This window comes from Pteropus vampyrus, unplaced genomic scaffold (genome assembly GCF_000151845.1).
Source record: "Pteropus vampyrus isolate Shadow unplaced genomic scaffold, Pvam_2.0 Scaffold667, whole genome shotgun sequence".
Classification (NCBI taxonomy): Eukaryota; Metazoa; Chordata; class Mammalia; order Chiroptera; family Pteropodidae; genus Pteropus; species Pteropus vampyrus.
In genome coordinates, this window is record NW_011889448.1 from 882,276 (window position 1) to 903,025 (window position 20,750).

General features: G+C 32.4%; 1 protein-coding gene across 1 annotated transcript in view; it reads left to right on the forward strand.

Annotated features, from left to right (window-relative positions):
- Nucleotides 1-20,750, forward strand: part of CFAP47 (cilia and flagella associated protein 47) — a 366,407-nt gene that overhangs the window by 192,238 nt on the left and 153,419 nt on the right. The window contains 4 exon segments of the mRNA XM_011385160.2: nucleotides 7,265-7,415; nucleotides 9,014-9,102; nucleotides 16,183-16,253; nucleotides 18,626-18,646. Coding sequence (XP_011383462.1) covers nucleotides 7,265-7,415; nucleotides 9,014-9,102; nucleotides 16,183-16,253; nucleotides 18,626-18,646 — 332 coding nt within the window.

Here is a 20,750-nt window from a genome sequence, read left to right on the forward strand (position 1 = left end):
GTCCATGAGCTTTTTCATAATAGCCAAGAAAATGTCCTTTTACACAAATTGAAAAGATTAGTGATGACATATCTGAATAAAAAACATCTCCACTTCTGCTAGATGTGAGCTGTAATTTTCACTAAAAAGCATTTTGAGAATATTCCTATTGATTTGAAAGTCCCTCATTCACTTTACTCTTTGCCATTCCTTAAACTTACCCATTCAACAGTATTTCCTCACAAGTTCTAGGGAAGTTCAACCAAAGTTTGACACTGAGAGAATCTATTCCCATCCCTGTTCCCAAATATGTGTATCCATGGGGAAGGCAGTAGGTGATAGTTTGTACAAAGAATAACTGTGGCATGATATTTAATGCTAACTATGCTAAAAGCAAAAGCAAAAGCAAAAGCAAAGGTAGTTCTCCAAGATTTATCACCCACAGCTGCGTCAAGGCAAGGCACAGCTGAAAGGTTCAGCCAGTAAAGAAACAATGAAAACCATTTTTTATTTGGAGAGTTCTTTACTTACATAAACAATGAAAGCAAAAGTTATCAAAGGGGCCAGATCCCCATGTCCCTTGTGCAGCACAGCACCAAAACAAAAGGGGCCAGATGACTGCATCATGCATGGTAGGACACTGTTGCTGACAGTCAGTTTCATGCTGAAACTAAGTGGTTTTACAACCTGTAACTCTACCCTGAATGGTGCTAGGTAGTAAACCTCAGACATCATCAGAATCTAGAGGGCAATTAGAAACAATCTGGTTGATAGCCTCTCAGGGGAGATAGGTAGGCAAGTGAGAAGTGTTCTCAGAGAGTGTTTCATGAACCTCCATGCTCTTATGTTACGGGAGGGTCACAGGGCTTCCTGCCAAGACTTACATTTACAGCAGTTAAGCCTTGTGTATGTGGCCTATGTATTGTCATTCAAGTTTGCCAAGATGCCATTCAGCAGTCATTCCCCTACAAACTGGGAAGTGAAATCTCCCCCAAGGCATAGACTCTTTAGATTTTTACTGTGTTTTAGAACAAGAAGTTGAAGATTAATAGATATGGACATGTTTTCTTTATTCCTTCTTTTACTTATATCTGGCAAGTAAAAGTCATCCTACTTATGAACCATTAGTTTGATTTGAGATTTGAATTTTATTTTCAACCACAGCTTTAAATATTTTTTTTGAATTCTTAGTCTTTCTCATTTTTTCTCCATGTGACTAAAATCCAGTGATATAACTAAGAATTTGCCCAAACGGTAGTACAGAATGTCCTGTGAAATTTACACAAAAATACACATGTGATTTTCTATGGCTAGCTATTAGAAAATCCAATATTTGGTAGATTATACATACATTTTGAAGTTAACTTTAGATTTTACATACTGTATCAAGATTTTTTTAAATTAATTTATTTTCCAATTACAGTTGACATAAAAGTTGTTAGTTTCAGATATACAACACAGTGATTAGACATTTATATACCTTACAAAGTGATCACCCCAGTAAGACTAGTACCCATTTGACATCATACATAGTTATTTCAGTATTATTGACTCTATTACGTATGCTGTACCTTACATCTCCATGACTACTTTTATACTGACAGTTTATACTTTTTAATCTCTTTTACCTTTTTCATCCATCACCCAAATCCCTCCCATCTGGTGACCATCAATTTGTTCTCTATATCTATGAGTTTATTTCTGTTTTGTTTGTTTATTTTGTTTTTATATATTTATATATATACAAAACATTACATATCATATGTAGTTGTTTCTTATTATCAAAGCAGTATGTGCTCATTAAAGAAACTTTAGAAACTATGAAAGTATAAAGAAAAAAAGTAAAAGACTGATAATCATCCCTGAAAGGCACCCCAAAGTTGCCATTTTCCTCTATTCTTTCATAGTCATTATATATGTAGAGATAGAAAGATAATCTCATATATATTTGTAAGAGCACTTTCTTTTTCATCGAATATCCTTATTTCATAGCATCCTGATCTTAAATTGGGGTTATAATATCTTCATAAATGTCTCTTTTACATTGTTGTCTCTTACCTGTATTATTTTTATTATCTTTGAGGTCAGTTGTTATACTGGTTTATCTTGGCCTCAGTGTTTCACGTTGAAGGATTTATTTTACTCTAATGATTTGTGATACTTGTTTGTCCATTCATATGTAATATAATGGCAATAAAAAAGTAAATTGTGAGTCTGTATATGCACAGGTTTATCAATGGGCAGATTTCACTTTAGAATGAAAAGAATTCTGTTTTTATGGCCAATTGCCTGACTTCTATACTGGCCTTAGGAAGAGTAGGGTTGTCTGAACCTTGTTTTGCCCTCCATGCAAGTAGGCATTTCTGGAAATGGCTTCTCCAGGAGTCTACAGGGAAGGTTTGTTTCCTTTATTAGCCTCTGTGCAAATGCTCATCAATGATTTTCTCTAACTAGCAGCTTTCTAAAAATTCCCTTTGTTATAATTTTAATGAGATTTCTTTTAGAGGCAATGAATCTGAGTTTCATATGCCACTGTGGCCTAGAACCCTTCCATCATGTCATATAACAGTTACTGACATGTACAGACTCAATGATCCAGCATCATTTTTCTTATTTGGAGAATGTGGATGAGAATATTTATGTTGTCAGTAATAAATGTTGGTATATAGGCAAAACACCTAGTACTGCAACTAGAATGTATAAGAAGCAACCGGTATTTGCCCTACTTCCTCTAAATTCAAAGTGGTGGATTGTAAACACCTGTGAGTAGTATTGGTATGTGTATAGAACTAGAGGAAAATGGGAAAAAAAAAAAAAAAAAAAAAAAACAAAGCCACCTAAGTGTTCTTGAAGAAAACACGGAAGGATTCCCAGAAGATGTAATGGTTAATTCTCAATATATATGGAAAACAATTATTTACTTTTCTGGATGCATCTTATTTTGTAGGCTTGAATACTATTATTAGGTGGTTCTTTAAGTATCTCTTTAGCTAGACTAAATAATTTCATAGTTTTTGTTTTTTACTAATAGGGTTCAGAAACTTTTGTTTTCTTAAAAAAAGATCTATAGTTTTATCGTTATCGGATATTATATAATTATCTACAGATATTATATAATTATCTATGTATACCACATCCTGTCTTAGATTCTGTCTAAATTACGATTAATAATGGCTCTGTCTGCCAACTGTGGATTTAAATTCCCAGATATATCATTTATATGGAGAGATTAAACAGCTACACCATCATATAAACAAATATGTTTATTTCTGCATCTAACTTGATGACTAAATTTAGCTATAACCATAGAGTGACCATCATAAAAGTGAAAGTGTAGTTTTAGAAAACCGTTGTTTCTTTTTTTCCTCATTATTCTCATCGAGCCATATGGGTGGGCACTGACATTGATGTGTCATATGTTTATTTTCCATATTTTCTGAAAGCCAAGTTGAAGTAGCTTATGAGGTACATGTGATAGGAAGGAGATTTTTTTTTAATGAGGGCGAGGCAATTGGAACAAAAAGAAAATAAAAGGTAAGAAAACTAAAATAAAACTTATAATTATGGTATATGGTCTGGGGACCTAAGATATGACCTGACTGCCCATTTTATTCTAAATTTTCTAACACATCCAGTAAGGAATTCTGGTTATTTACATGCTTCAATATGATTACAAAATTTATAAAAGGAATATCTATACTCAAGAGAAACTCAAATCTTCATGGTCCTAAAACCAGTCATTGGCTTCATGAAAAGAATACTGTATTTTATAATTGGTCTCATGGGACTTACCTATAGGTGTATAGGTGCATGCTATTTAGATTATGGTCATCTTGAACACCTTTTTTCATTAACTTCCACAGAGATCCAACCCATTACCTAGTATTGTTGATTTTACCTAATGTATCTTAAATTTGTCATCTTTTCCTCTTATCCGCCTCTTTCATCCTAATTTAATATACCATCATCTTTAAATTGGGCTGTGACAATAGACTCCTAAAAGGCTTGTCTGCAATCCATCCTCTATATTAGAATGGCAGTGATTTTAAAATGTAAATTCGGTCATGTTACTCTTCTACTTAAAATATTCCTGTAGCTTCCCATCACCATTATGATGCAGACTGAACATCTTAACATGGTCTATGTGATCTTTCATGGCTGGCTCTTGGCTCTATCTTGTATCACTAACACCCTTACTGTCTAAGTTTCAGCACCACTGGCCTTGTGTAAGTTCTTCAAACAGATCATAGTTCATACTATCAGAGGCCATTGGATGCCTTCTTTCCTCCCCTGCTCATTCTAGCTAACTCAGTCTCATCCTTCATATCCCACTTAACAGATCACTTCCTTTGACTCTTCAGACTATATTATACTCCCCATTCTGTGATCTCATACCACTTCTAGCACATACATAATTTGTAATTTTCACATTTATTTTGTGATTACATAATTAATGTCTATCATCACCTATAAAATGTGAGATCCAGGAGATCAGGAATGATGTGTTTTTTTCTAATTACTATATCCCCAAAACCTCAGCAGTGCCCGGAATATTATAAATTCTCTATAAATATCAATTGGTTGAATGAATGTTTTTATCTAATGATGAATTTTAGAAGATTTAGAAGAATCCTAAATCTCTCACAGGTATAATACAGAGTTTGAGCCTATTTCATCCAGAAAAAGATCTCAAGGTTAAACATTCTTTGTTCTCAATTAAATTCAAGTCCATGAGCTTTTTCATAATAGCCAAGAAAATGTCCTTTTACACAAATTGAAAAGATTAGTGATGACATATCTGAATAAAAAACATCTCCACTTCTGCTAGATGTGAGCTGTAATTTTCACTAAAAAGCATTTTGAGAATATTCCTATTGATTTGAAAGTCCCTCATTCACTTTACTCTTTGCCATTCCTTAAACTTACCCATTCAACAGTATTTCCTCACAAGTTCTAGGGAAGTTCAACCAAAGTTTGACACTGAGAGAATCTATTCCCATCCCTGTTCCCAAATATGTGTATCCATGGGGAAGGCAGTAGGTGATAGTTTGTACAAAGAATAACTGTGGCATGATATTTAATGCTAACTATGCTAAAAGCAAAAGCAAAAGCAAAAGCAAAGGTAGTTCTCCAAGATTTATCACCCACAGCTGCGTCAAGGCAAGGCACAGCTGAAAGGTTCAGCCAGTAAAGAAACAATGAAAACCATTTTTTATTTGGAGAGTTCTTTACTTACATAAACAATGAAAGCAAAAGTTATCAAAGGGGCCAGATCCCCATGTCCCTTGTGCAGCACAGCACCAAAACAAAAGGGGCCAGATGACTGCATCATGCATGGTAGGACACTGTTGCTGACAGTCAGTTTCATGCTGAAACTAAGTGGTTTTACAACCTGTAACTCTACCCTGAATGGTGCTAGGTAGTAAACCTCAGACATCATCAGAATCTAGAGGGCAATTAGAAACAATCTGGTTGATAGCCTCTCAGGGGAGATAGGTAGGCAAGTGAGAAGTGTTCTCAGAGAGTGTTTCATGAACCTCCATGCTCTTATGTTACGGGAGGGTCACAGGGCTTCCTGCCAAGACTTACATTTACAGCAGTTAAGCCTTGTGTATGTGGCCTATGTATTGTCATTCAAGTTTGCCAAGATGCCATTCAGCAGTCATTCCCCTACAAACTGGGAAGTGAAATCTCCCCCAAGGCATAGACTCTTTAGATTTTTACTGTGTTTTAGAACAAGAAGTTGAAGATTAATAGATATGGACATGTTTTCTTTATTCCTTCTTTTACTTATATCTGGCAAGTAAAAGTCATCCTACTTATGAACCATTAGTTTGATTTGAGATTTGAATTTTATTTTCAACCACAGCTTTAAATATTTTTTTTGAATTCTTAGTCTTTCTCATTTTTTCTCCATGTGACTAAAATCCAGTGATATAACTAAGAATTTGCCCAAACGGTAGTACAGAATGTCCTGTGAAATTTACACAAAAATACACATGTGATTTTCTATGGCTAGCTATTAGAAAATCCAATATTTGGTAGATTATACATACATTTTGAAGTTAACTTTAGATTTTACATACTGTATCAAGATTTTTTTAAATTAATTTATTTTCCAATTACAGTTGACATAAAAGTTGTTAGTTTCAGATATACAACACAGTGATTAGACATTTATATACCTTACAAAGTGATCACCCCAGTAAGACTAGTACCCATTTGACATCATACATAGTTATTTCAGTATTATTGACTCTATTACGTATGCTGTACCTTACATCTCCATGACTACTTTTATACTGACAGTTTATACTTTTTAATCTCTTTTACCTTTTTCATCCATCACCCAAATCCCTCCCATCTGGTGGCCATCAATTTGTTCTCTATATCTATGAGTTTATTTCTGTTTTGTTTGTTTATTTTGTTTTTTAGATTCCATACATTAGCGAGAGCATATGGCATTTGTCTTTCTTTCTTTGACTTATTTCGTTTAGCATAATACCCTTTAGGTTTATCCATGTTGTCTCAAATGGAAAGAATTTACTCTTTTTATGGCTCATATTCCAATATATACATGTACCAACTCTTCTTTATCCATTTGTCTATCGATAGACACTTAGATTGATTCCATATCTTGGCTATTATAAATAATGCTGCAATGAACATAGTGCATATGTCTTTTCAAATTAGTATTTTGGAATTTTTTGGCTAAATATCCAGAAGTGGAATTTCTGGGTCAAATGGTAGTTCTATTTTTAATTTTTTGAGGAACCTCCATACTGTTTTCCATAGTGGATGCATCAATTTATAATCCCACCAACAGTGCACAAGGGTTCCCTTTTCTGCACATCTTTGTCAACACTTGTTTATTTGTTGATTTATTAATGATAGCCATTCTGACAGTGTGGAGTGATATCTTGTAGTTTTAATATACATTTCCCTGATGCTTAGTGATATTGAGCATTTTTTCATAGGTCTGTTGATAAGGGGTTTATAGCAAAATATGTAAGGAACTCAATAATTTAACACCAAGAAAACAAACAATCTGATTAAAAAATAGGCAGAGGACTTAAATAAACATTTTTCCAAAGAAGACATGCAGATGGATCAAGATATTTTAACTGATAACAATAACTAGATTATGAGTTTTCTTAGATCTGCAACAGTCTTTAATTTTATTGTAGAAGTGAGCATATTGCACTGGGCACATAGTCTACACTAAATAAGTGCCTGTCAGTTGTCTTTTTTCAATAAAATATATTTTTTTTCTTTTATCAAATAGAAACGAAATCAATATCACTCTGAAATTCACCAGTCACTTCCTCCATCCTGCCGAAGCTTCACTGCTATTAATTTCAAAACCTAAGAATGCAACAGGAGGCACTACAATGATTTTTGCTCTTAAGGGTAAAGTCCACAAGTTTAAAGCCATTGTAAGTAAATTTTACCTATTTTGTATGTCTTTGCTTCTCTTCTCAGGCCATGGAGTTTGGCTTCTGTGTCTCTGATATTCTTACTATGATATTTTTTTCTGTGGAAATAAGTCTTCAGTTTCATAATAGAATTTGAAAGGACTTGTACTGGTTGTTAATTTAAAGTCAGAATTTTAGGATTACTGTACATTTGTGCTTTTTTGAAGGAGTCAGTCACTATACACATAACAACCTACATACCCTTCTGCCATGGAGACTTGTGATTTAAGTTAAAACAGTCCCTGGGCCTATGTCTGTTTTTGTTTGAATTAAAGATTGGTGAAGAGAAAATATTTCTTTTCTCTGATGGGAACATTCCTTAATTTATCTTGAGTGTCCTGTAAATCGAATCCATTGTAAAAATAATACTAAGACTGGCATTTATTGAGAGGTGATGATGTTTTTGAATTTTTACTGTATATATCACAAAGGATGAGGGAGAAAGGTTTTTTTTTAAATTTCCATAAAATGGTTGTGACATTGCTATGATGACTTTTTGTAGTCATTATTTTGTCTAAATATTATTTCCTGCCGTGGGTATATACCGAAGAAGTAAATTTGTTATGTTGCCTGATATCCATATGGATTATAGAGAATTTTAGGTGTACAGTGACATGAGTAGGATGTAAAGAGAATGACTGGTAATGGCCAGCTATGGGAGAGAGCGTTAAGATGCTCACATGGACAGACTGGCTTATCAGATGATGACACCTGGAACAGGAAGCAGGCATTTGATTGTCGCTGAGATGTGTGTTGTATGTGATCTTCTGATTTCCTCTTGAATAATGAACTCGTACACTTCCCAGCACTCTCACACAAATTGTCTCAAACAAAAACATTGCTTGGCCACATGTATCTAAGGGACATGGAAGGTTTTAACCTGTCATTAATATGGCTGTGGGGTAGAAAAGCTGACATTTGAAACTCATACAATCTCTGTTTACTTCCCCATCTGGCTGCTTGTGGTCTTAGTCACTAGGAGGTAGATTGGGTAATAATGGAGAAATAAAAGAAGATAAGAACACGATCATTCTAAATGTAGAATTCTTAGAATCTTTTCCTCTATGGAAGTTTTTTGGGTAATTGAATTTTAAATTTTATATTCGTGCTTTTATTATAGTACAAATATGTCAGTGTAGCCACAGCATTATAAACACAGGTATGCCACACTCACACACATACAAACATATTCATGCACTTACACATCTGTGCACAGACACATACTTGCCTCTTTCTTATGTCGTATGTGTGTGTGTATGTGTGTTTGTAATTTGCAAATGAGAAATCATACTCAGTTATTAACAAAATTATTTTAAGGAAATCAGTTCAGTTGTTAGCACAGTACTCTGGATCAGTGATAAGGTAATATCTACTTTTATTCTTTCCCACTCAGATTTTAGCAGTACAATATTTATGAGAAAATGGGAATTATATAAATTAATATTGTAATATTTAAATGGGCAGGTTTTTAGATACTTTAAGTTTATATTTTATAACTCAGGTTGTTCTTTTTTGTTCTTACCATTTAGTATGTTTTATTTATTTATTTTTTACCTTAGGAAATTATAAAATGCAAATCTCCATGTTATAAATGGAAACAAGTCACCGTGAAGGTTAAAAATACCTTTCACACTGCTGGAGATTTCAGGTAAGTTACTGTTTTAGTGTAAATTCACTGCAGTTAGCCATATCCAACCTTAAGGGAAATATGTAATTTTCTTCAACATGAACTATTTCAAGGAGAAATTTCATTTATTTACATGGCTATAAATTTATAAGCATTATCAGATAAAATAGAACAAATAATAAAGGTAAATGAATTTTCTTTGAAATGCTATTTGATCTCTATAAGGCTAAGACTGATTATATCAAATTTGTTAATTTATCTCTAAGCTTTCTGTTGAGATTTACTGTTCTTTCAATTAAAAAATATATATAATTAATAGACTTTACTTCTAATTTTATTCTATCTGTTAATTTCCAAAAGTGAAATACTGATTCCAGCAGAAAATTTATTTTTACTTAAGACATCATGATTTATTAAAATTGCACATTAAGTGTACGTTTGTGCATCTTGAGATTTAATAACAACAATAGCAACAACATAGATTTGAGATGAAAACAGAATAAAATACTTAATTATTTAAGGTTACAGTAGAAAAATATCTTTCTATAAATTTACATATCGAGGGAGAAGATGGACAATGATACCTTATATACTGCTTAAATTATGAACTCTCTTTCCATCAGCTTTAGAAATCAGACTTTCACAATAATACTTGTATTGAGACCTTACGTTGGATGTATGCTTATTAATATTTGATAATATCCAGTTTTTTAAATCACTGTATGTCTAGGCTTTGGTAGTTTCTGATTAATAATATCGTTTATTGTTGATAGAACAAACATTCTCTTGTTACAACTGTTATTGGTGAATTTATGGTTCCTAAGTTCAGTGAGGGAGAATTTTATTTACTGTAATTTTATTAAAGTATTGTATTGGAGTGTAAGGAAGAAAAAAATGTTAAAATTTGTGACATTAATCCAATATTAAAAATTGCCCTTAAATGAACCAAATCACTGACTGCAGTTTTTCAGAGGAAATCAGGATCAAACAAATTTAGCTTTGCATTCTAGTGGTAGAACTGAAAGAAAATCTCGAAGTTCTAAACATTAGTAGAATATTATAGATGTATGTTCCTCAAAAAATCATAGTATGTTATTGTTACTTTAGGGTTTATCTTAGATTAAATTAAAATTGGTATTTCTTGCACTGGGTGCATGGTTTGGTAGAGGATAAAGATTGTTAAATAGGGTAATTTGACTCCTTCCTTCTTTGTATGAATGTGGCCCTTGATTTTAGGCAATAGGCATATAAACTAAAATTTTAAAATCAATTGCAAAATTTGTAAAATCAATATTTTATAATAGGCATATATTACTTAAAAATTTTAAAATAATGGAGTAGATAAGAAAGTAAATTTAATGCCAATTAATTCATATAGAGACTATTTTTGTTATAAATAAACAGTATAAAAATAAGTGACCTAGTTCTTAATATTATACTTAAAAATGATTGGAATTTAGTTATTATTAATAATCTCAAATTAAATGTAAAATAAAATAAAAATTTCCATATATTGCTCCAAAATTATATGCAGTGACCAGATTTGAACATTTTTTATGAAAATTTAACATTACTTTCAACAAAAAAGGCAACCCAGTATAGATTTAACAGAAACACGATGATCTCCCATGCCTCTGTCTACCAGATCATTGGTTTTCAAATTCTTCTTTTTTAAATAGTTATTGCTCCTTAATGCTTTTTTACTTGTTGTAAGTTTTGGTGTGCTAGTATTTTGCGTTTATAATTGTAGGATTTAATCATGGAATTCCCTTTTCTTCTGATGTTTTTATCTGTTTTTTTTTTGTATCATTAATACTAGCCTCAGAGAATGATTTAGGAAATGATCCTTTTTTTTGGAAGAGTTTATGAAAGATTGGTATTCCTTTAACATTTGGAAGTACTCACAATTTAAGCCGTCTGGGTCTGAACTTTGCGGAAAGTTTATTTCATTACTAATTCTATCTCTGCTTGTTATGGACCTAATCAGATTTCCTATTTCTTCTTGAATCAGTATTGATAGTTTGCGCCATTTTAGGAATTTGTGCACTTCCTCTAAATTACCTAATTTTTGTCACAGAAGTTTTCATAGTATTCTCTTATAATGCCTTTTTCCCCCCAGAAAGTCAGTAGTGACAGCCCTGCTTCCATCTCTTCTTTTAGTAATTTGATTTTTCTCTCTATTCTTGATCAGTCTAAGTAAAAGTTTGTCAATGTTGTTGATCTGTTCAAAGAACCTTCTTCTGGTTTCCTTGATATTCTCTATTTTTCTTTATCTTAAAAAAATCTTTATTAAGGTACAATTGATATACAAAAATGTATTTTTGCACATGATTAATATATACAATTTGATGAGTTTGGACATATGCCTACAACCATGGTACTATCACAGCAATCAAGGTAATAAACATATCCATCACTTCCAAAAGTTTTCTTATAGTCCTTTTTTTTTTTTTTGTGGTAAGAATGCCTAACATGAGATTTACCCTCTTAACAAATGTTTAGGTGAACAATGCTGTGTTTTTAACTATAGGTATTATGTTGTATAGCACATCCTATTCATATTGCATAACTGAAATTTTATACGACTCCCATTTCATCCTCCTCTGAGCCACTAGTGACTACCATTCTATTCACTGCTTTATGAGTTTGACTGTTTTAGATTCCTCATATAAATGAAATGGAATCATGCAGTATTTGCCCTTCTGGGACTGGCTTATTTCTCTTAGTATAATGTCTTCAAGTTTCATATATGTTGTCACATATTGCAGGACTTTTTCTTTTTTGAGGATGAATAATCTACTGTAATACACACACACATGCATACACATACACATGGACATTTGGGTAGTTGGAATGTTCCCATATCTTGGCTGTTGTGAATACTGCTGCAGTGAACATGAGAGTGAAGCTATCTCTTTGAGATTCTGATTTCATTTCCTTTGGATAAATACCCAGAAGTGGGATTGCTGTATCTTATGGCAGTTCTCTTTTTAATTTTTTGAGGAACCTCCATACTGTTTTCTATAATGACTATACCAATTTACTTTCCCACCAACAGCATGCCAGTGTTCCCTTTTCTCCATATACTCACCAAAATTGTTCTTTTAGTTTGTTTTTTTTTTTGTTTGATAATAGCTATCTTAACAGGTGTGAGGTGACATCTAATTACAGTTTTGATTTGTATTTCCCTGACGATTAATGATGTTGAGCATCTCTTCATATACCTGTTGGCCATCTGCATGTTTTTTGAGTGAAAATATCTATTCAGATCTTCTGCCCAATTTTTAATCAGATATATATATTGCTACTGAGTTCTGTGAGTTCTTTACATATTTTGTATATCAGTCTTTTATCAGATATATGATTACAAATATTTTCTCCTATTCTGTAGGTTGCCTTTTCATTTTGTTGATAATTTCCTTTGCCGTGTAGATACATTTTAGTTTGATATAGTCCTACTTGTTTGTTTATGCTTTTGTTGCTTTTGCTTTTGGTGTTAGGTTAAAAAAATCATTGCCAAGAGGTATGTCAAGGAGCATACTGCTTATGTTTTCTTCTAGGAGTTTTATGGTTTCAGGTCTTATGTTCGAGTCTTTAAGCATTTTGAGTTAATTTTTGTGTATTGTGTAAGATAGTGGTAGAGTTTTATTCTTTTGTATGTGGCTATCCAGTTTTCCCAATGCCATTTATTGAAGAGAGAGCTTTTCCAATTGTATAGTCTTGGCTCTTTTGTCATAAATTAATTGACCATCTATACGTGGGTTTATTTCTGGTCTCTCTTTCCTATTCCATTGATCTATGTGTCTGTTTTATGCCAGTACCATACTATTTTAATTACTATAGCTTTAGAATACAGTTTAAAATCAGGGAACGTGATGGCTCCAGTTTTGTTTACTCATCATATTTTTCATATTGTTCACCTTTTTCTTTTTGTTTCTTCTCTCCTTCTAGTAATTTCATTACACATATATTGGTGCATTTAATGGTGTACTATGTATGTGTGAAGTTGTTGATTTTTCTTTATTCTTTTCTGTGTTCTTCACATTACATAATCTGTATCAGTCTTCAAGTTTGAAAATTCTTTTTTCCTGCCAGATCAAATCCACTGTTGAACTAATCTAGTGATTTTTTTTTTCCATTTTTGTCATTGTGGTTTCCAAGTCCTAAATTTCCATTTGGTTCTTTTATTAATTTCAATCTCTTTTTTGATATTTTGTATTTGATGCTTTTCTGTTTTTAGAATTAATCATTTTACTTGACCTATTTTCAAGTGCACTGGTTCTTTTATCACCTCAAACCTGCTGTTGAGTCCTTCTAGTGTATTTTTATTTCAGGTATTGTACTTTTTAAGTGCAGAATTTATAATTGGTTCTTTCGCATAATTTATCTTTATTGTTTTTCTTTGTTTGGTGAGACATCATTCTCTCTCATGGGTAGAGTTAAAGATCTTTGACATATTCAGGGGACTCTAACAAGCTACTCCAACCCTGCATATGGGCATCTTGTTCACCAGATCTTCCTTTTATGTTCCGTCAGGCTCTTATTTGATCCAACTGATGTAGCAGCCTCAGGTACAGTTCATACTGGTTTAAAAAAACAAAAAACAAAAAACAAAAAACATCCTGGGGATATGTGTTTTCCTTTAAGTCTGGTCAAATAAAGGCAACACCTTGCAAATTGAGTTTTTTCAGGTAGCTGTAAGACTGGTAAAACAGTAATCATGCTCAGAGATGGGGCGTTTTTGAAGAGCTCCAGTCTCAGTCTATCTCCTCATGTGGCTGCAAACCTTCAGGTTTTTACAACTACCTTGGTTGAAAGGCTGCTAGTTTTCAAGGCTACTGCAGAGCTATGGAGAAGAGGATGGGAGTTGAAACAGAAAAGTTATAACGCCACAAATTCTACTGTTTTTACCAATATTTGGCAGTTTTTCTTGAACAAACACTAACCAGATTGTTGCAGGCCTTTTGTTAATTAACTAGAGTTCAGAAAAAGTTAATTTTGACAATTTCTTTCCCGTGTTGTTGTAGCTTTTATAGAGGGGTGAATATATGGTGGGTCTAACTCTGCCATTCCCTGACTTTCTTTTCTTGGTGGCTTGGTTTTATTATTTAAAATATGGGATTTTTTTGTTTTAATTAAACTCTTGCTTGTCAAAGTGTGATCCTTGAATGAGCAAAATCAGCATCACCTGGGAGCTCATTACAAAAACAGAATTTCAGGCCCACTCTAATCCAGTTAAGACAGAATCTACATTTAACAGCATCTCCAGAGTATTTGCTTATACATTAATGTTAGACCAGGACTAGTCTAAGTCAGAATTGCTCAAAGTTTAATCCATAGACAAGCTATTTAAAAAACATCTGGGGAGCTTGTTTTAAGTGGAGGTTCCTAGAACCCATGCCAGACTAAGTCAGAATTCACACAAATAAAGCTTGGGAATCTGCATTTTGAACAAGTGTTCCAGATGATGATAATGCACATTGAAGTATGAGAACAACTAATTTAGAAACTGCAGTAATCACATAGGATTTCTGTCCATTTTAATGGCAGCTCGTATTTCATTTTTACAATGTATCTATTTTAAGGAAAGCATGTTTACTGTAATTAAGCAAGGACTTTTCAAACAGAAGCATATGGAATACTATTTTATCTCAAAATGGTACACGTATAGTATATGACAAATTTAATATTTATTATATTGGTTTAGTCTTTTTATTTGTACATCAAATTGTATCATCCTATGATTATTTTTTAGCCAGAACAAATTATCACCAAAATAAAATGCCCCATTGATTCACCTTGGATTTGTAGAAATATAAAGAAACATTATAAATGTTTTCTGCCTCATAATCTTATGAGATTTAAATGAGATTTTCAGGTCTGACTTTAAATTTAAATTGCTCTCGGGAGAGGAGTAAGAACTGCATTTGCTCAATTGTAACTTTAAAATGATATAAGCAAATTTAGTAGTCTGATACATGTTTTGCATGGTTCATAGTTTACATTTTATTGCAGTTAATTTTGTCTGTTTAAAAATGTTTAGTGTTAAATATTGATGTAAAACCTTACAACCCTTATATGAAAAGCATCAGAAATAAATGAAGTTCAACAAAAAGAACAGAAATTGATGTTAGCATTCATTATGTTAACATTAGGACATATGAATGTATTGGATTTTAGTTTGTGTATACAGTTGTATGTGTGTTTGTGAATATGTGTGTTTTAAGACTAAAAGATTTGAATAATTTTATTATTGTCTGTTCTTCATTATAAAGCTACTATTGTGAGATCTTAATAACTATTACATAATAAAAAAAAGATTTCTTTTAACAAATCAAGTTTGGATAAATCGGTTTTTAACAATATGTACAATTATACAGTTTCTGTTCAACTCTGCAGGTAGAATTAGGCATTCATGACATGACTCTCCATGACATCTTTCGGCTACTGCTAGAATATTATTTCCACACTCTCCTCCAACTACTGTGTGAAGAACCTAAGGCAGAGAGGAGAAGATATTTGTGTTTGTATTTTTCAGCACCTAGTCATACGCCTAACACGTAATGGAGTCTCTAAAACTGTTTCTTGTATGAGCATTATCATATAAGATGGGGTGAATTTCTGTTTGATTCCAGAAGATGGAGTAGTTATTAATAGTACTGATCAAATAGGTACCCACATCTTATGTCCACTCCTGAAAGAAACCTTTCTCTTTTTGCAAATAGAATTAGAAATTATTAAATATGTACAGCTCTGACAATGCACTGAGACCAATGGATGATTTCTTCTTTGTTTCAGGAATATAATTTGAGTAATCATTTATGTTCTAAATTTTCTTCCTGTGAGAATTCAGTGTTACCTTTCTATATAAAAGAATATTATTTTTTTACATATTTCCATTTCATATTTTTTTCCTTCTTTCAAACATGTGCATTTTGAGATGCAGAGTGAGAATTTGTGGACTTTTTGAACTGTAATTTATTCTGATTCTATTTATTATATTTTATGAAGTATGGAAAAAATTTTAAAAGACGTATATTTGTGGTCATCTGAATTTTGTTGCGATAGGATCCAAAATAATCCATTTTTCATTTATTTTAGAGTCATTTTGGTGGAATCCTCAACATTTATCTCTTTGACATCCCAATTAATTGCATCTGGACAGTACACTAGCCAAAAGGGGTAAATGTCTATAAAATTTATGCTTATAATTATCTGAGGAAAAGTTCTGACAAATTCAAGTAAATATTTTATATAATACATAATAGTTTTCATTTATTTGAAATATTTATATATAATTTATATTATTCACATTTATTTTCTTATGTGGTACTAGATTTATGTGCATGAAAATTGAATAAATATGCACGTGATTAAATACAGTGGATTCTCATTAATCGTGATAGTTATGATCTTTAAAATTGCTGCAAACATTCAATCAATGAATCTACATAATCACATAGGTTATAATCGTAAATTCTCAAAAGAACTTGTCCTAATACATTCTACTTTCTTGACTTTACACAAAGAAAATGAGGCTCAGAAGTGTTAAATGACTTGTCTGAGACTGTGCCACTAACAGGTGCCAGAGAAGGGTTTCAAACCTCTCCCCCTGGCCTCAGAAGTGAAACAAAAAGTCCCAGTGTCACCTTGTTTGACCTCAGCTAGAAACTTGCATGTCTAGTGACTGGAACTTTTTGCCACTCTGTGCATATCCACAAACAACCGTTGAGCATTGATTTTGGGGTTATAAATCAATTTTAGCAAAGGTGAATTTGCAAATAATGGAATTCATGGATAATGATTATCGACTGTATTCAAGCATATTCCACCTAGGTTATGAGTTCTGTATTTAGTTTAGAAAGAAACTGACTTCTGAATAGAAAAGCAGAATTTTTAAGTTAATTTGCTGTATATTTCTCTCTGTTTTAAACTACAATTGACCCTTAAATAACTGGATTTGAACTGTGTGAGTCTACTTACATGTAGACTTTTTCAAGAAATATTATAAATGTATTTTCTCTTCCTTATGATTTTCTTAATAACATTTTATTTTCTCTAGCTTACGTTATTGTAAGAATATCGTATATAATACATATAATATACAAAGTGTGTTAATCAATTGTTTATGTTATTGGTAAGGCTTCTGGTTAGTAGGCTATTAGCAGTTTAGTTTTTAGGGAGTCACAGGTTACACGTGGATTTTCGACTGCACAGGAGTCAGCACCCTTAACCCCATATTGTTCAAGGGTCAACTGTGTAGAATAACTATTTAAAGTGAAGTCAAATAAAAATAATTACCAAGGTTAAAATCAGGCAGAAAGAAAATAATACAGGCATCTATTAATGAAATGCATGTGCCTTTGTCTCTGTGTAATGCTTGATAGCATCATTGTCATCTTTTTAGATGCAAAAACATCCTAAGAGACAAGGATTTGGCCATCTTGATACCATGGGAATTCCCAGTGTTCATCATAAATCATTAAAGTGATTGTGCAGATCTTACTTAGATTAAAATGAATATAGGTTATTTTCCAAAAGTGAATTGTATTTAAGCCAAAAATTTTAGAAAATTATTTAGAATTACATTTATTATAAATTGTTTGATTTCTTCATTGATTTTTCTCTGAGAAAAATTGTTAAAGCATAAATCATTTTTGTTTTACTGTATTTATTTCATTGAATGCCGATTTCATGCTTAACTAAGGTTTTCAAAGTCTTTCACATTTTGCTTTTGTGAACAAAATATGAATTAATACAGTAAGCTCTAAGACAACATTATAGATACCATAAGAATAGAGTAATATAGGCATTTTATGTTAATTTCTTTATAATATGAAATGCTAATATTGCTTAAAAAACTTCAGTAAATATTTCTCCTAGATTTTAATATTTTCAATCCCTTTCTTCTTGATTAAGAAGCTGCTTTGTGATCATAGATTTTGCCTGAATGACCTTAAAATAATTTCTTCACATTAACTGCAAATAATTTATAGTATCACTTACTAGAGTTAAATCTCAAAGCAGTGTGATCAGTATCTGTGAGCACAAGTCACTGAAAGATCAGTTTAATGAACAGCAAAATTGAGTCTTCTTTCACAATTTAGTATGCAATATAGGAATTCTCTACCCCAAATTTTAACATGATTTTCCATCATATAATATTTTGGAATGGTTTTAATTAGACCCAAAGTTCTAAAATTATTGAAGCCATAGACTCTCAAGCTACAGGTAAAGACATCTTTTTATGTCATGCTTCTTAAATCAAAAACAAAGTGGAATTAATAATTATGAAAACATTTAAAATTTAATTTTGGAAGGAAAGGAAGTTTTAGAAATACTCATCCAAAATAATTGCCAACTCAGGATGAAGTACAAATTAAGAAATGTATCTACCATGGTCTCAAACATTATTGATCATTCTTTCTCATATAGTGTCTTCCATTTGTATTTACAATACTGTACTTTCTTAGTTCTTCTCTCAAGTCTTCCTTTGAGAAAAGAAACATAAAGATGCAGTGATATTGAATGTTGTGTCTTGGAGAACATGATCCAACACAAAGTAGTCAGGCTTCTGCTGATTAACTCTCAAAGAATAACTCAGAACCATTAGTTTAAAGGTTTGAGTACTTATTCCTATGCATCTACCTTGGTGAAGACTGTCTCCCACTTCAAAGGCAAGGGTGAGACTTATACAAGCCTTTCTCAAGGAGAAGGGCTTGTCCTCGGTTTGTCATTTTGGCATTGGCATGGGCTGAATGCTGAGACCCAAGTCCATATGTTGAGTTGAGATAGAATAGTCTCAAGTGTACCAAAAAGGCTTTTTTTTTTTTTTTGACAATTCTGAAGAGTGTTATTAGAAGCAGTTACTGTGGCTGCTTCTTCTGGGGTTCTAACTGCTTGCTGTATAAATCCGCCAGGCTCCAGTTCATTAGGAGAGAAGTCTTTATTCACTTTCTCAAGGATCATCCAAAATATCCAGAACTCCAACAAACAAAACCACTTTATAGGTAGCAAAAAGAAGGAAGTACAAGGATAAGGGTGGGCCCTTTTTCTGTTAGGGAAGCATCCCAGAAATACCGCACAGCACTTTTGCTTGTAGCCCATCAGCCAAATCTTAATCAGGTGACCGAAAGTAGCTGGAAGGAAGACTAAGAAACCACCCTTCTCCACATACATATCAAAATAAAAGGAGAGTTTTGTCAGTGAGAAAGAAAGGGCCAGTGATTAATGATTGGATAGACAGCCAATAATTTCTACCATGAGGGGACACAAGGGAGACTCATTTTATCTCCAGATAGTACAGTCATCTAATATTTCATCAGTCTGGCTTCATTGGCATAATGAGGCCTTTTGATCTTTAAAATCTTAATAAAATAACATATAGTAATATTAAATATCCTGTTTTTATTTTTTTTAACTCTTGCTAACATTCGTCTCACATAGATTTCCAGACACAAATTTAAAAACATGCAATTTAAAATATGAGCAGAATGCAAGTCTGGTATACTGCCTCTATGACTAACTTTCATATATAATATACAATCTAATAAGCATAACATTTTCTGAATAAAACCCTAATCTGTTCTATAGATTTAATCAGGAAGGTAGCATAATAGAACAAGACATAAGCTATCAGTATTTTTTTTAGAACCTTTTACAGATATCTCTATTTTCCTCTTTTTACACACACGGTAATATTACACTTAATCAGTGATGTTGAGGTTAACGTGTGGCCAATGGCATGTGAGAAGTGCCAAATGTTTTCTCCAAGTTGTAGCGTTAAGATCCCATGAGCAATTATCCTGGTTCCCTTTCCCTGCCACAACTATTAGAGAAGCACATATAAAAATGGAACTTCCTTCACCAGGGACTTCTGAGTGCATCCTTTCCACCTAGGATAGACATGTAGTGAGAGCAAGAAATAAATGATTGAGATAATCCACTGAGATAGAAGGTTGTTAAGTACAGCATGACCTGGCTTATACTAATACTCCTCCTCAGACTCACTTCAGTTAAAATCTCTCCAAATAATAAATTTTGTCTTCTGAAATGAGCAGTAGAATACAGAAATTATCTTTCAGGTGGCACAAAAAAGATTGTCATTTTTTAAAAAATTTATTAATAGGAGGCTATCTATAAACTGTTCTTTTAAAGCAACAAATACTTATAAAACAACACATTTGAAACCAGGTAGTTGATAAAACTTTATATTTATCACATATTTTACTATGGGAACATGACCCAAAAACATAAGCAAGAGCAATTAAGAAGGTTTTATTCTAATGATGTTCAAAAGATTATCAGAAAGGATTGGGACAGGAGACTGATTTTAGCCACACTTTAAAATGAGCACTTTGTAAATAATTTCTTACACTGATATGACTTATTCTTTTTCCAGCAATATTCAATTATTTATCATTCAATACTTAACAAGTGACACCACAAGTGTTCTTAGTACTAGAGAAATATAAAGGTTCACAGATCTGGTCCTCAAGGAGGCAACCATCAAGTAGAGAAGAAAAAAATCTATGGAGGCAATTGTTTGGGGCAGAATGCATTCAATACTATATGTTAGACCAAAAGGAAAAAAAAAATTCTCTGAATTCTCTGTGAGCTGATTGGCAAGGAATATCACTATCTAGATATTATATTATAGAGATCTTCAT